The sequence below is a fragment of the Lethenteron reissneri genome, unplaced genomic scaffold, assembly GCF_015708825.2.
Source record: "Lethenteron reissneri isolate LAM-NWPU_2019-01 unplaced genomic scaffold, ASM1570882v1 scaffold_115, whole genome shotgun sequence".
Lineage (NCBI taxonomy): Eukaryota > Metazoa > Chordata > Hyperoartia > Petromyzontiformes > Petromyzontidae > Lethenteron > Lethenteron reissneri.
The window spans coordinates 2,009,761-2,026,488 of NW_026890838.1; the positions used below are offsets into that span (position 1 = coordinate 2,009,761).

Consider the following 16,728-nt stretch of genomic DNA (forward strand, 5'->3'; position numbering starts at 1 on the left):
AAGCGAATAATTAAATAATACATTATTTAAATGCATGCCTACAAAGGGCAGCGTACTTCAATAGGGATTGTCGTTGGTAGAGCTATTTTAATAAACGTAATAGACAGGAAGGACAAGTTCAAAGGGCTCCAATAATGCAAATGCATAATTACGTTGCCTCAGTAATCCCGCCCCCACCCCATATTGCAAAAGGGCGCAGAAGCATGGTCACCACATCTACGCGTTTATATAAGAAACGAAACAGCAAGACTTCTCCACAAATCTGGCTTTCGTCTGATGAAGCTAGTTGTTATTACTGGCGAAAGGTCGTACTCAGATTGTAAATATTGTGGCTTGGCTCTCCAACAAACCGGTGTGCTGTGCTAGTGACGAATTGGCATGTTCTGTTTGCTGACAACCATTGCTAGTTGGCTGTGGCGGGTTTAAACGACACATTTCACTTCTGCACTCAATTACTACATATGTACAGCAAGCTCTTTTTTGGATGATGCCTACCCCCGTTTGCATTCATGTAATGAGTGAAGCCTGTGAATAAGCTGAATGCGGCAACCTCATTGTCTCACACTCCTGATTCACGTGTCCTGGCCCCTCTAGTATTTTATATTCCCTCCATGGGATCAACTGGCCAATGGGCACACGCCACAAGTATAACCAAAGCCACCTGCTCAGTGTTTTAGACAATTCCACTCAGTCAATATATTAAATATGCTAAACATATTTTTAGAAGTAATGTTTCAGTGAATTAGGGGCTCCTGAAGAGAAGGCTCGCTCCCAGTGCGTATGCATTACAGTGAACCTCCGATTAGCATGGTTGGTTATGTATGGTACGAAACAAGTGAATATATACAGTCTTTACCCGAAGCTCGCCTTGTTTGGACTCTCACAGTATTTGGTGCACACAACGCCCGCGTGTGAATGTATATTAGGTGTGCTAGTGCGCGTTGCATCTCATGTGTGGGGGATATGTGAATGTGCTTGAGAGTGTGCAATAGTTTTAAATAAGAGTGTGGTTGCGTGTGGTGTGCTGTCACTACGCTACGACTATGCACTGTAATAAATTAAACGTTACAACTCTAGAACACCTGAATCCCTTTAACTGGAACCCCCTTGCACCCTTGACAGTGAACACAACCACTCAAAATCATAACCACGCCAGCCACAATTGTTTAAAAGTCATAAGGACTGATTGACCATGTACATTTGTTACCCATAATAGTGATTTTTTGGGTTTGATCACTTAAATATGAATACATCTTTCAACGCGCAACCACCCGACACAGCCAATTAGTAAGGTGTGTCACTTCAACAAAATATGCCAAATGGTTACTAGATCAGCACTAACTGGTGTGTTGGAGAATAAACCACAAAAACATTTACAATTCGAGTACGATGTTGTGCCGGTAATTACAACCACCCTCATCAGGTGACAGCCAGAATTGTGGAGATAATCCTGATTCGGTCTTAAATAGAGGGGATCAATGTGATGTCGTCACTTGGGCCTGGATGAAGCTCAATACCTCCCATAAATTAGAAAAGCAGAATGAATAGTTTGCACAGATATTTTCTGTGATAGTATGTAGAGCGGCGAACCTTAGATAAATAGCAGCCACTTGTAAATGGTGATATTTTTAAGAGAAGAATTAAGTTTGGAAGGAGTGCCGGTGAAGTAATGGGACAGAGATATGGTTTAAATGGATACAAAGAAGAAGTGTAGAAGTGACGATACGCTGTTTCATTTGCTGGTATAGTGGCATAGTGAGCAACAATTTTGGATGAAAATAACATGGGTGTCTGGTGGTGTAGTTGATTGTCGCACTAGATATGGCCGGGAACGATAGCAAAATAGTACATAGCAGGATAATTTCCATCTTTAAAAGGCTGCGGTGTGTGAGAGGCTGTGGTGTGTGTGAGGATGTGGATAGTGAGTGGTTGCCGTGTAATAGAGGTTGTGGTGTGCGAGAGGTTGTGGTGTGCGGGAGGCTCTGGAGTGTGGGAGGCTTTGATTGGTGAGAGATTTTGGTGTTTGAGTGGCTGTGATGCGTGAGAGGCTGTGGTTTGCGAGAGGCTGTATTTGGGTGAGTAGATGTGGCGTGTTAGATGTTGTGTGTGATGAGTGGTTGTGGTGTTTTAGAGGCTGTGGTGGTTGAGAGGCTGTGGTGTGTGAGTGGCTGTGGTGTGTGAGAGGTGTCATCATCGTCGTATTGAGTGGCTTCGCGGGAGAGCTGGACAACATAGACCCAGGACGCGCCAGGTTTCTCCTATCCTCGGCTGGACCTCGCCTGTACCCTCTCACCAGCACAGGTAGGTCTTGTTGGAATTCTCTACACCTCTGCTGTAGCAGACGGGCAGAAAATATGGCATCTGTGCAAGACCGCCCTTTCCTGAAACCGCATTGGGGCTCCGCAAGCCTTTCCTTAGCGTGCCTTGCAAGGCGATGTTGAATAATCCTTGCCAGGACCTTTCCCGACACACTGAGGAGTGAGATGCCCCTGTAGTTGTTACAGTCTGTGCAGTTCCCCTTCTTAAAGAGTGAGACCACCAGGGTATCCTTCCAATCCTGCGGAACCCGTCCAGTGGCCCAGACTGTTGTTATGATGTCATGTAGGGCAGTCTGCGTACAAACGCCACCCTCCCTCAGCATTTCTCTTGGGAGATCATCTCTGCCCGGTGCCTTTCCTGGTCTCAGACTCTGGATCGCCTTCAGTACTTCCTCAACAGATGGCACCTCAGTCAGCTACTCACAGGGGGTGACTTCCTCCAATATTTGAGGCACCGCAGCCTCAGCAGGGTCATCCCCACTTTGTCCCATGATGTTTTCCAGGCTGATTGATTTACCATCCCCCAGGACCTCACAGAAATGTTCAGCAAATCTGCAAACCTGTTCCTGGGGGTCGGAAATTGGATCACCGTTATTTCCCCTAATGATGGTAATAGGTGTGGTGCTGCAGGTAACTGTTTTGATGGAGATAAATAGGGATTTGTGATTACGGGCCATTGAGGCAGACTCCATCTCCTCATCAACCTGTGAACACCACCCATCCTTGCAGTGCCTCACGGGTCTCCGAACCTCCGAGCGAAGGCTGTGAGAAGCCTCCTCATTCTCTGATGTGAGATGCTGTAGACGATTAGAGTGGGCCTGTCGCTTTTTCTCAAGCATTCTGAACACCTCCTCTGTCAGCCAGGGTATCTGGGGAGGTCTGGACCGCGTACTACCCAAAGCAGCCATTGCAGCTGCATGAGTCACAATCCTAAACCTCGCCCATTTACCCTCGACATCAGGAGGAGTGGGGGACGATGCCAACACCAGCTGCAAGCGATAATGCAATTCTCGCTTGTAACTTCCGTCAGCTAGCTGAGATCAGGCCACCTTAGGTTGGAATGGGGTCCTGGGTGTACACCCACCACCGGAGTGGAAGAATGGCAGGCGCATCTTACAGATGACAAGTCGATGGTCAGTGGACAGATCAGCTCCACGGTAGGTCCTGGTGTGAAGGACATGGGCCCTCATCCGCTGTTCCATCATGATGTAGTGCAGCAGGTATTCTTGCTTGGACCCGACATGCATCCATGATGTTGTCTAGATGCGCCAATGCCGAAACAGCATGTTGGTAATTACAAGCCCATGGGCTGCACAAAAATCTAGCAGACTCCTACCATTATTATTGAGCTGATCTGGCCCATGCCTTCCAATCATTCCAGACCAGGTGCCAGCATCATGACCAACTCGGGCATTGAAGTCACCCAATGGCCACTTTAGCCAGCACCTGTGACAGGAGGTCATAGAAGGAATCTGACTCATTGGCCTTGCCTGCATCCCTCCACAGATGTTCGTCTTCGGTGGGGGCATAAGTAACCATGACTACCACTCCTCACCTCCGGTTGATGGGAAGGCGAGCCCAAAGTAGTCTGGGGCTTACAACTTCCCACACCTCACTGCCACGCTCCCACGCCCCCTTCATTATTTTATTCAGAAGAAGAGCCACACCCTGTTGTTTGGCAGTCTCCTGCCCCGAGTAGAGGACTGTCCGCCCCTCATGGTGGCAGGAGCCAGAGCCGGTCCACTGGACCTCCTGAATGCCACGGAGATCCAGGCGGTACCGGTTCAGCTCCCGACAGAGGAGTGGCAGCCTCTCCTCCGCAGTGAGCGTTCGAACATTCAATGTGGCCATCCATAGTGGCTTTTTGTTGTTTCTGGAGGAGCCCCGAGAGTAAAGATTCAATTTCTTGGCTCCGCCAAATAGGGTTTGGCCAGGAAACGTCATAGATGCCTGTGTACCTGGGGCCTCCAGCACAAGCTTATTAATTATATATTTTAGACGTGGTTTAGTGGTAATTTATTGAAAGTAGAGGGGTTACCAGCCCTTCGCACCCGTCCAGAGCCCCTATTTAGCCACTGTGGTGGCTACAAATGCCCTGAGGGGAAATTCCAATCGGAATTGGTCCTCCCCCCACGGCACTATCCACGACAACGTTGCCCGTCCGGCACCATGAGCAGGTAGGGGGTTGTTTTGCCAGACACTGCCACTAAACACACACATGCCCCCACGTAGGATCTCGAATGGGGGGGGGGGGGTGCCTGGCCCATGGGTTTTCATCCAAAGAGCCCCTAGCAGGAATGTCCCCCGGTTTCCCATTGCCAGGAAATTGGTCGACACCCCCCCCCCCTAGGCCGGATTACATAGCGGCCCCCCTAAAATCAACTTTAAAAAGTCGTAGAAGTGCATAGAGCTTTACAGGCTGGCCGCGATGAAGCATACACAACACGGGAGATAGGGCTTCGAGTGCAAACACTCCGCGGGCAGCGCAGACAAGGAGGTGGGAGGGAAGTTCCTATCCATGCCGCAGATGTGTATTCCGCGGGACGGCCACCCCGACCAAACAGGTTCGTAGCCGGGGTGGGGAGGACGGGTGCGTAGACAATGGGTCAAGGCGCAATGGAGAGTAACGCTCCAGGTAATGGCGGGGCATTGGTTTAAAATTGAAAGGTAGGCGCCCAATTGGCCGCGCAGGGTAACATTATGTGACCCTGGATCTTCGGATTCTGAGGGCATAAAAGGAGGGAGCGGTAAAACATTAGGGAATTATCCTCCAGCCGTTCAGCTGCCCAGTCCGACTCGCAGCCCCTCGCAGCATCTGAGAGACACTAGCGAGTGCCGCTACGACTCGACCCCAGTCAGAGAACTCTCGGATCATCATCCCTCCGACTCCCACAGCGTCCATGTGACACCATGAGTGCGTCTGTGAGGTGAGAAGTAGAGTGGGGGTACACCCAGGGATTGAATAGAGATAGGTTAGATGCTGCTCGTAGAATATTTACTCCGGGCCGCACAGGGTTTTCTTGAGACGCGCCATTAATAAACTTCAGTTCAGAAGATCGGGATAGTGCGATTTATGAGTGTGTGGGTGAACTTCGGCGTGGTGTCTGTGATTTTTGAGTGGAGCGACTACGTGCGGGGTGCGTGAGAGAGTGAGCACGGGGCTGCAAGGTGTCGGCGCGGAGTTTGTGTGTGAGATGTGCATCTATTACCATCTATACGACCGCCACTGGTTACGCGGGTTTTTGCATGGTGTGTATAAAACGCGTGCATGCAGCCACCTACGCATTAGTGGTGGTGTACGTGTGAGTGTGTGGGATAACTCCGAGCGGTGGTGAGCCAGCCACTTAGCCATGTCCCTCGGAGAGGGCGCTGGTGCGGGGGGCCGATCACTCGATCGGCGGGGGCCTGGTGAGAAGTGGCCGAGGAGGAGGGGCGAGTGGAGGGTGTGGACGTCTCACCCCGCCCGCTCACGGGGAGTGGGGATGTGGCCTTCAGCCCCCAAAACGTCACGCAATTTTTACCAATTTTTGACCCCCCTCCCCCCCTCGTCACACGGCGTCATAAAAAGTCAGACCCCCGTCAAACATGACGTCACAAAGCTCTGCCCCTCCCCCCCCAAACCATATTTCCATTTTGAAAATAAAACATGCTTCAAATCACTTTCAACTATTGTCATTGTAGTGCGTATTTAATGTGGTGATGTACTCTGATGTTGTATGAAAAAACATGTAAACATGTATTTAAAAGGAGGCTTTGGAAAGCTGAAATTTAGCATAAATTCACTTGAAAATATTCGTCGTCTAACTAAAACTGCAGATGTTCAGAATATTATATTGAAAATATCTTATAATTATGAAATATTACAAGTAATTATAACTATACAAATATACTTGAAACATTGTAATACAATGAAGCAAAACTGGAGAGTACAATTATAACAATCACATATTCATTCCACAGAATGAAAAGCCATGGTAGAATCATTAGAGTCAAAATGTTTAGTAACAATCATTCAAAAAAATTACAAAATGTATGCTTCTCCATTCTCCCATGGAGAAGCAAAATGCGCCTTCATGGAATAAATAGGGAGAGCATGGATATCTTCATCCTCTTCATCCTGTGGAATGGATATTCCATTAAGGTCAAGCTCTTCTTCGTCTATCCAATCTGCACTCTCTCCATTTTCTTCGTTTGCGATTACACGTTGCCGACGTGCCGCGACTCTCTGTGGCCTGATGCGTTTGGGCGGAATAATAATCGATTCCTGCTTGTGTGTTACAGAGTGGCTGCGCAGCATCACTAACGACGCAAAGTATGTGTGACATTTCTTGCAAATCCTATCGCTAAGCACGGATTGTATTGACGGACAATGCAAGTCATATGGAATCGACCGATAACGATTTGAAGAGCGAGGAAGGATGTCATCCACTTTCAAACTTTGTTCTGCAAACAGAGATGGGAATTCATGAGATGCTCCGTCTGTTGTACGTTCTGGAATTTTAAGACCTTCGCTTGTTTGAACAACTGGTAAAGGAGGAGGAAGAAATCTGTCTGTTACACAAAAAAATAGGAGTTTCTTGGTTTCAAACAGCACTTCTTGTCGGTGCATTTTACAATCTGTGTCAAGTATTGGCTTGTTCGTAGGTGAACGTCGTACCATTTCTGATCCCTGGACCAGGGGCGGTTTCTTCATTAGGGCGATTGGGCGACGCACCACCAATGTCATTGAACCACAGAGTCACGCTAGCCGTCACTGTGTCTCTAGATATAGTCCAATCAGCGTCATGTCACGTTCTGTGGAGTACCGCCTCTTTTTGGGCGATTTCACTCCGGCTGAGAATCGCCCCGAGTGGCCCCATAGACTTACATTCAAAGATGTTTTTTTTCGAACGGCGGGCGCTCCAATGCATTCTCTATGGCTTCCGGGAGGGCTTGCACTAACGTGCTTACGTCATCATACGTGCTAACGTCATCATACGTAAGCACGTTTCATCCAACAATATAATTTATCGCCACCTAGTGGAATCTTTAATAAAATAAACTTGAGTGGTTTGTTTTAATAGTGAGTATAGAAACAAACAAGATGTATTGTAAGAGTCACTTTATTTTTCATTAATATTAAAGAAGTGAAGTTGCCTTTACATGCTTAAGCTGTTAATTTATCCATTGCATGGGTGGACCTTATTCTTATCAATCATCCAGACATTTGCCCCCCCTGAGAGATTTTGCAGGAGCCGCCACTGCCCTGGACAAGAGGTTTTATTCCTAGAGCTCAGACTCTGTTGGCTCGATGTATTCAGCCACTGTCGGAAAATTATCGACAATGAACTGTGACCAAATTTCGGTTAGAGTGTTTCTTGCAAACTTAAAATAGTTTTTCTCTAAATTTGCGTCGATGGTAATACCTCTTTCGTTAAAATGACTACCATAGTGGTCACGTGGTAATATCAATCCAGTAAGTTCCTTACTGGGTGGCGCCATTTTTCTCTCGACCCTATTAAATGCGCTTCTTCCTGGAGCGTTGGTAACGAGGAATAAAGCGTCGAAATCGTGCTGAAAAAAGTGGTGGACTGCAACCTTAATCACTTTTTGGTATCTCGGGTTCTCGTCCGGGCCACCATCAACTGTCGACACAAAAATTGGTTTTACCAATCGATCAATACCACTGTTTATAATGACGTCAAACTCCTCGAGGATAAGCAATTTTTAAATCCTTTATTAAATCCTTTATATTAAGTTCGCGTGCTTGCTTGCTTGCATGCTTGCTTGCTTGCTTGCTTAGGACCGTGCAAATCTTTCGGTCGTTTTTTTAATCCACTTCCCGTGATCCAATCGAGCTGACATTTTCCACACAGACTCGTTGTGCCAGACAATTATTGTTCGTGAAAAATAATTCCCAAAATTTTACACTTTTTAGGCAAAAAATAATTATTTTACATATATTCAAATAGAACGCATTCATGGCTTTGGCTGAACGTCAGAGTGTAAGAGCCCAGAGCGTAACCCCTCCACAGGCCGTGGCGGAGTAGCGCAGTTGGTAGCGCCCTTGCTTCCCATGCCAAAGGTCGCGGGATCGATCCCTGCGTCCTCCACAGGCGAATATATTTTTAAATCCTTTATATTAAGTTCGCTTGCTTGCTTAGGACCGTGCAAATCTTTCGCTCGTTTTTTAACCCACTTCCCGTGATCCAATCGAGCTGACATTTTCCACACAGACTCGTTGTGTGACAATTAATTTTCGTGAAAAAAAAATCCAAAATTTTACTATGTTTAGGGAAAACAAATTAAATATTTAATTACCATTTGCTTAATGGTGGCAGACAATCATCTGACCCATAGGTGGCAGCCATCTCAAGCCAGAGGACGAGAGGACTCTAGCCGCCACGCATATAAAGGATTTATAGTGAAAAACTTTGTTTTTACGGGTTTACTTGTATTAAGTTTGCTTGCTTGCTTGCGTGCTTGCTTGCGTGCTTGCTTACTTGCGTGCTTGCTTGCTTGCTTAGGACTGTGCAAATCTTTCGGTCGTTTTTTAACCCACTTCCCGTGATCCAATCGAGCTGACATTTCCCACACAGACTCGTTGTGCCAGACAATTATTGTTCGTGAAAAAATTCCCAAAATTTTACACCTTTTAGGCAAAAAAAAATTATTTTACATATATTCAAATAGAACTCATTCATGGCTTTGGCTGAACGTCAGAGAGTAAGAGCCCAGAGCGTAACCCCTCCACAGGCCGTGGCGGAGTAGCGCAGTTGGTAGCGCCCTCGCTTCCCAGATGGAAGTGAATTTGATTAATGGAAAATCAAAAACGGACCGACATGATTTGGTGGCAAGAATTTTCCAGCAGAAGCTCATCAAATTCATGAATGTTCTCATCAAAGGCGAAGTTTTTGGCTCGATTAAATATTGGCTTTATTCCGATGAGTGGCAAAAAGAGATCTTCCACATGCACACATTTTTATTTGGTTGACGAATGGACTCAAATAAAATCGACGACATCATATCTGCTGAAATTCCCGATCTTGACACCGATAAGAAGCTTCACGACATCGTCATTAAAAACATTGTACATTTTCCTTGAGGCACTTTGAAGTGGCAGTCTCCATGCATGAAGGATAAATTGTGCAGCAAGACATTTCCGCGTCAATTCATCAAATAACTCAAACATTAACAGATGGCTACCCATTGTATCGTCGCCGTGAACCTGAAGACGGTGGACAAACGACAACCATCAAAATGAAGTTGGAGGATGTGGAAATTGATAATCGCTGGATCGTTCCATGTTGTCCTTTGCTTCTAAAAATGTCCGATGCCCACATCAACGCTGAGTGCTGCAACTCAGTTAAATCGATTAAATACATCTTCAAGTATGTCCACAAGGGATCCGATCAAGGAGTTTTTACTACGACACGTAACAATGCCGAAATTTATGAGATACCAAGCAGTCCGGTACATCTCCAGTAATAATAATAATGCATTTTTCGATTTAAAGCTTTCGTGACTGCAGGGATTCATCTTCTTGGTTCTTTCGGTAAAGTCACGTAGAAGGGAAGTAATAAAATAATAAAAATAATTAAAACATAATAAAATAATTCTCACGACGTTTCGGCCACAACGCAAGTAGCCGTCCTCAGGTGAAACCAGGTCTGTCGAGGTGACAGCGTCTGAATGAAACAGCACGTGCATGGAGCATATATATAAGCTGGGTTGGAAGGGGGGGGGGAAGGGGGCGCCTTGACAAAATAATTTGCATATCAAGAGGAATCCAGCATACCCATGGGAATTGCAGGTATCATTATTGTTGAGCCGATCCGGCCTCCCTTGTTCTGCTCTCTACTGGACTGAGCTAGTACTGCCCGCTACAAGTAGTGGCGATCGTGGCCAACCCTGCCACTAAACATGCGTCGCGCCTCAAACTGTTTTGTCCGCAGGATAACGCGCATTCATCTCAATCCCTGGGGGCTATATCCGGGGCATGCATTCACGGGAACAATTTCTCAGAGATGCTCCGCCTCTTCTCCCTCAGGGTTCCAGCTACTGAGGTCTGGAGAGCTGCCAACCTCGTCACCAGTTTTGGCGCGAGTCAGGGGTGGACAACCTTCGTCGCCTGGAAGGGGGCCGCGGCCCTCGGGCCAACCTAGTCACACGCCGGAAACACCCACGGAGGCCTCCCCCAACCCGGCGGGGGGCACGGCGATGAGGACGCGCTCGAAAACTGCCCATTTCTATTAACTCTCGCCAGCACGCCGCCATTCACGCACACCATCGATTGGCGGTCTCGCTCGCGAGCCGGGGGCGGACTGGGGGCAGACCAGGCTCTTGTGTTGTTGTTGGGGCACATCGTTCGAGGTTATTGTCACACTTACCATTCACGTTACATTGGGGGGGTTTTACAGCTGGGTCGGCTGTAATTTATAAAGGGGGTGTAGTGTAGAGACACAGATGCCTCCGCGGGTCGCACGATCTAAGGGCACGTGACCGGAAACGGTGCTCGATTGGACGAGCTAGGGGCAAGTGACCGGAAGTGGGCTTGATTGAACTCAAGGGCATGTGACCTGAAGCGGGGTCTCGATTGGACGAGTAAGTGGTTCCTTAAGTTCATGCATAATCTTAATTATAAGAATTTGTCAGGTCTAATCATAACAATTGACTGATTACCAATCTATTATATAATTACAATACCCCCCCCCCACCCCACCTGAAATCGTCGCACCGGCATGGGTCAAATGATGACGTCACCCTGCTGCTCTATTTAAGAACGGGAGCAAGTGAGGGCTTCACCATTCTGGCGAATTGCCCGATGATGCTGGATGTAATTATCAGCGAAACGTCGTACTCAAAAACTGTAAATCTTGTGGATTCACTCTTGAACACACCGGTGGGCTAAAGTAGTGAACTATTTGTCTTTTGTCAACGTGACACTTTTTTGCTGATTGACCGTGTCTGGTGGTGGAGGGTTACAACGCATTTATAAATAACGCGATCTAACCCAAAAACGTTTATGAATAATATTGGTCACGAAAGCCTACGTGTTAAGCAGGATACAGTTCTTATAATTAAGATTGAACTTACGAAGAAACCACTCAGACTCTTCTATGTTAAGAAACTTTAATATCACTCTAATATGCGAACACACTTATGATCGGAATTGTCAACACCATACTCCTGAAGATGTCCTACTCATTGATCCGTACAATTAACCCTCAATGGTTACGTTTGTTAAAACTGAGTAACAGAACAATCGCCTAACTCCTCAGAGTAGCGCGACCATACACTGCGTTAGGAAAACGTGCTAAAGAAATATTTGCCCAATGGCAAAAGTAGACAATTAATTAATTGGTAAGATTATGATTTTAACGAAATGTCCTGAAACAAGTGTGCATGATAGTTGTGCCTGTTTGGCTAACAGATGCTTATTAATTGGCTAATCTAACATCGATGAATTCGTGGGCAAGATTCTGTGATCAAAAGAAAACGAATAACTAAAATACTTTTAAACGACCGTATTCATGTAACTCAAGGGACAAAACAATGCTTTTCACGATGAACTAATAGTTAACGCACCACCTTAGGATGGCAACTCTTTTCGAAAGACAAAGATAACTTTTTGGAACAATCTTATCAGTACCAATATGCGCGTTGTGTGTTGTCTTCTTGCTAACTGTTGAGCTAGCGGCTTCCGAGGTGCAGCGCTGGGTCGGCGTGTGTCGAACACACGGTGCTCTCAGCTGTATCGTCAAGTCTCTCTCCACCACTGGGATGGTTGCTGAGTCGGCACATTGGTCACGCTGTCGGCGGTACCTGTGCTGGCAGGGATGTTGGGCCCGGCTTTGTCTACGTCAATGTGCGCAATGATCCCGTCGCCAGACAGCGCACGCAGCTCGTCCGCTGGTTGCCGCGCGTCACCCCCCTTGGCACCAGACACTGTTGATCCTTGTAGACTGGACTCTGGAGAGACAACGCCTGTCGTCTCACCCCCCCCTCTTCAAGAGTCCTCTTCCAGTTGTCTGTACGACTTGTGCTGCAGAGGGCACGCTACAGATCAAGTTATATCATTCCGTGTTAGTCTCTGATCCAACCGTAAAACTAAACTTTGCCTGTGGGTTGCAATTTAAAGGGGACTCTCATGAATAGTGGTTGCACGAGTTTTTCCTCGAAGGGTTGACTTTGATCTGAGCACAATCATAACGATTGTCACTCTATGATCGCATGTGTTGGCTATAAACAGCGACCTCGCCCCGGGAATAGTAATGCTACAGCACTTTTCCCCACGTTTGTATTGTAATACTACGAGTACCAGCCTTGGCTGGCAGCCTCTCTCAATGACACAATCCTTTTTTAAAAACTCTCAGTGATGCGTGGCTTCTGCCGATGCAGGGCTCCCTATCAATCTTGCCAGTCACGAGGGTAATCCCCGGAGCCTGCCACTCGCAGTACTTGATTTCTGTTCTTATGTTCTTGATTATATCTGAATTTTTCCACCTCAGGCTCTTTCTTCTCACAAAGGGGCAGCTGTTTTCCTTTTGAAGTCGCTTAGGCTGTTTGTTGCCCGGATGTCTTTATTACAGCCATGTTTCCGTTCACGTTTTGGGCAGCGTTCCCCACGCTCCAATCACGGGTTGGCAGTGTTACATTTTTTTTACCTCAACACGTGCAGTCTCTCTCAAAAAGGGGCGCTGTGGCTTTTGAAGTCGTGACCTATTGTGCACAGGTGTGCTTGCTATTGCCATGTTTTCCGTCCTCTCATCACGTGTTGGAAATTTTTAAAATAATTTTACACCTCTTACAGCTTGGTACCGTACAACTTCCCGCAGTTTTTACTCTGCAAGCGACTCTAAGTACGTTTTGAGCAGTGTTCACAGCACTCACGTCGCGGTTTGGAATTCTTGTGTGGTATTTGATGTTAGGGGGAGGCGCCCCCTGCATACGTAATTTACTGTGCTGTTAGCTAGTGGAAAATAAAGGGGTTGGTGAGTCTGATCCCGTGGAATACATATTATATCTTGGTCGTGTGTGATTGACATATTTCGCATTGTATCTCTTCTGAATGACCCTAGGTCTAATACTTTCATAATTATTTGGTTCATGCTTAACCAAAATTCGTGGACTACCATAGTTGTTACCAAAGATATTCCGAGAGTTTTATTTACCTTTGTTCCCCGTCTGTATCGCCAGGGATCCGTGCTTATTCTCAAGTTAGATTTTGATATCCTGAGGTTGAAGATATAGCTAAGCTTCCAACTTTACTGTTGTATTTTTAAAATCCCAGTCAGCTCTTAATGATGTACTGCCATTGGGTGGATTTCACTGTCCAGGGAGGTTCGTGACCCCTGCTGTTTCCATCTTATGTTTGTTTTGTGGGTTATTTCCTTCTCTTGAAGTCAACTGGGGATTTCCCGCAGAATTTCATTCGCCCCCCCTTGGGTTTGCCAGTTTTTGTATTAAATGTTATGACTTCCCAAGCAGACTTGTGAGAAATTATCCCCCAGCTGTCTTTTGTGGCAAGGTAGGAGGCAGGGGTACTCATCCTTTCTGTGTCCCAGCGCTACATCCTGATCTAAATAAATTTTAAAAAAAGGCAGAATCAGTCTTAACATATATTTTTGGAAAAGGCATATATAAAACATGCTCTTCGAGTGTTTGTGATGAGATATGATACGAAACTCCGAGTAGCTTTGAGGCAATTAAGCAAGCACAATATGAATGCTAATATTATTATAACATAGTTAATTCTTGGGAGCTTATTGGCTCTCGCTCCTGGTTAGAGATCTACCAAACCCACAGGTCCACAAATACTGTCCGTGCTTACTCTGCAGGTTGAACCTAGGAATTGAGTGTTCAACTTAACGTTATTTTCATTAAAGGCCCGTGACAAAGGTGATCCTATTGGAGCTTCATTGTCTCAAGCTTACACATCTACAGGGTCTCCATTTTACTTTGTATTGTCTAAGAAGTCCACCCACACCTCCACTTCCACAAACTGCTGGGAGTTGCCTCGCTCTGCTTCACAGTCAGAATTCTCCTCCTGCTTCACGTTGCCTCCATCGATGTCAAGGTCCGATTTTGGAGTTGAATCTTCATATTCACATTTTACCTTCACTTCTTCACTCTTCACTGTCTCCTCTTCACATTTCACATTTGCCGCTTCATATTTCACCTTGATACCTTTTAAAGTTTCCAAGCTGGAATTTTCTTCTGGTTCTTGTTTCAGGAGGGATGGGCTCATTGCAGCACTTTGACTTTCACAAGTCGATTTCAGACTACACTCCTTGGGGATCTTCTGATGCCTGTGTGTTATCTGGTGTTTTTGAAGAATTGATGAACGTGAAAACACCTTCCCGCACACAGTGCACTTGAACGGTTTCTCTCCTGTGTGTGTTCTCTGGTGTATTTTAAGATAAAATGAACTTGAAAATGCCTTCCCACACACACTGCACTTGAAGGGTTTCTCTCCTGTGTGTGTTCTCTGGTGTTTTTTAAGAAGTGATGAATCTGTAAATGCCTTCTCACACACAGTGCACTTGAAAGGTTTCTCTCCTGTGTGTGTTTTATGGTGTTTTCTAAGATTTGAAGACTGTGAAAATGCCTTCTCACACACACTGCATTTGAAGGGTTTCTCTCCCGTGTGTGTTCTCTGGTGGCTCTGGAGATCTTTTGACTGTGCAAATGCCTTCCCACACAGAGGGCACCTGAAGGGTTTCTCTCCCGTGTGTGTTCTCTGGTGGCTCTTAAGATATGATGACTTTGCAAAAGCATTCCCACACACACTGCACTTGAAGGGTTTCTCTCCTGTGTGCGTTCTCTGGTGTATTTTAAGATGTGATGAATGTGCAAACGCTTTCGAGCACAAAGTGCACCTGAAGGATTTATCTCCCATGTGTGTTGTCTGGTGTATTGTAAGATATGATGACTGTGCAAATGCCTTCTCACACACAGTGCACTTGAAAGGTTTCTCTCCTGTGTGTGTTCTCTGGTGTCTTTTAAGTTTTGATGACCATGCAAATGCCTTCTCACACACAATGCACTTGAAGGGTTTCTCTCCTGCTTGAGTTCTCTGGTGCTGTGTCAAATTTCCAGTACGATCCGTGCTGTTTGCATACTGGTCGCATTGTTTCCTTCTACCGAGCTGCGCCGAGTGCCTTCGCTCCATCAAATCAATTCTGCAGAGGAAGCGTCAGAGGAAGTATCAGCTGCAGACAGAAAAACATATCCACACCATCTACGTCAGTATCGAGGCACAGAGGAATTAATATATACACATTCACACATGACTTACACGTCTAAACTTATTCATATATTCATGATATAGTGAAAAAGATTCCCCAATTCATCACACGGGCTGTTAAGGCACACAATGAGAGGGCAAATGGTCATAAATATGCCTGGATGCCCTAGTATCTTCAAAATGAATGTTTACTCAAAACTCTAGTCACACAATTTCGGCTGCCTAGCTACGAAAGTAATATTTATTTAAGAAAAATTCAGCTAACATAGGAAAGGGTGTTGAAAATAATACTACTTGTATTATGCAGAAATGCATAAATTAATGTTCAACCGAAACTTCAAGGTGTGAAGCCAGGCTCAGATTTGCTTGAATGCTCGGATGAACAGATCTAACTTCAGCTGCGTATGTGCCGAGATATTTTCCTGACTGTTTCCATTATTATAAAAAGTTCCAGAGGAAAACTATTGTTTGATTTAACCTCCATGTTCAATAGTTAATATACATTACTGAAAATACAAACTTGACAATGTCACACACTGGCATGAAAAAAGGTGGTGATGTGTCCAAAACTATGCCTGGCCACCTTCATCTGCTCAGTAATAATGCTTCCTCACTTCAATCAACATAGCAGAGGCCCACAATAAGTTCAGCTTTGATTTACACTATGTAACACGATTTTTGTCCCTGGGTAGCAAGTGTTATTTTTTAATTGGTTATGCCTAAAAAGTATAGAAACATTGCCATTATTCCCCACAAACTTTGCTCTTGTGACCAGGACTTCACGTGAAGGAATGACACAAATGCACATGTTTTCTCATTGGAAATAGGCAAATTACAAAATATCACTCTCCTGGTCACAAAAGCAAATTCTGTGGGGTATAATAGCCATTTTTTGTACTTTTGAGGCATAAGCAATTAGAAAACATTTAATACCCAAGGACAATTTTTTTTGTTACAGTGTAATCAATCATGTTTGCTGTCAGAGATAATCTAAATAATTGTTGAGTCCATAATGCAGTGAAATAACTGCGCAACAGCTCCCCACAAAGATAAACTCTTAGACACATACATTTCACATGGATCATTAACATATTATATAAACAAAACATCCACCATTCATGACGAATTGGAAGTAACTTTATCACAGTGCTAATGCCATGATAGGTGCACTTTAAGGCTATG

The 16,728-nt window shown here is 45.5% G+C and overlaps 1 protein-coding gene across 1 annotated transcript in view; it reads right to left on the reverse strand.

The window, feature by feature from the left end:
• Positions 1-11,409: 11,409 nt before the first annotated feature.
• Positions 11,410-16,728, reverse strand: part of LOC133361630 (oocyte zinc finger protein XlCOF6-like) — a 37,414-nt gene continuing 32,095 nt past the window's right edge. The window contains exon 3 of the mRNA XM_061580608.1: positions 11,410-15,365. Within this exon, the coding sequence (XP_061436592.1) occupies positions 14,254-15,365 (1,112 nt within the window). The 3' untranslated portion in view covers positions 11,410-14,253. The remainder of the gene's footprint in view (positions 15,366-16,728) is intronic.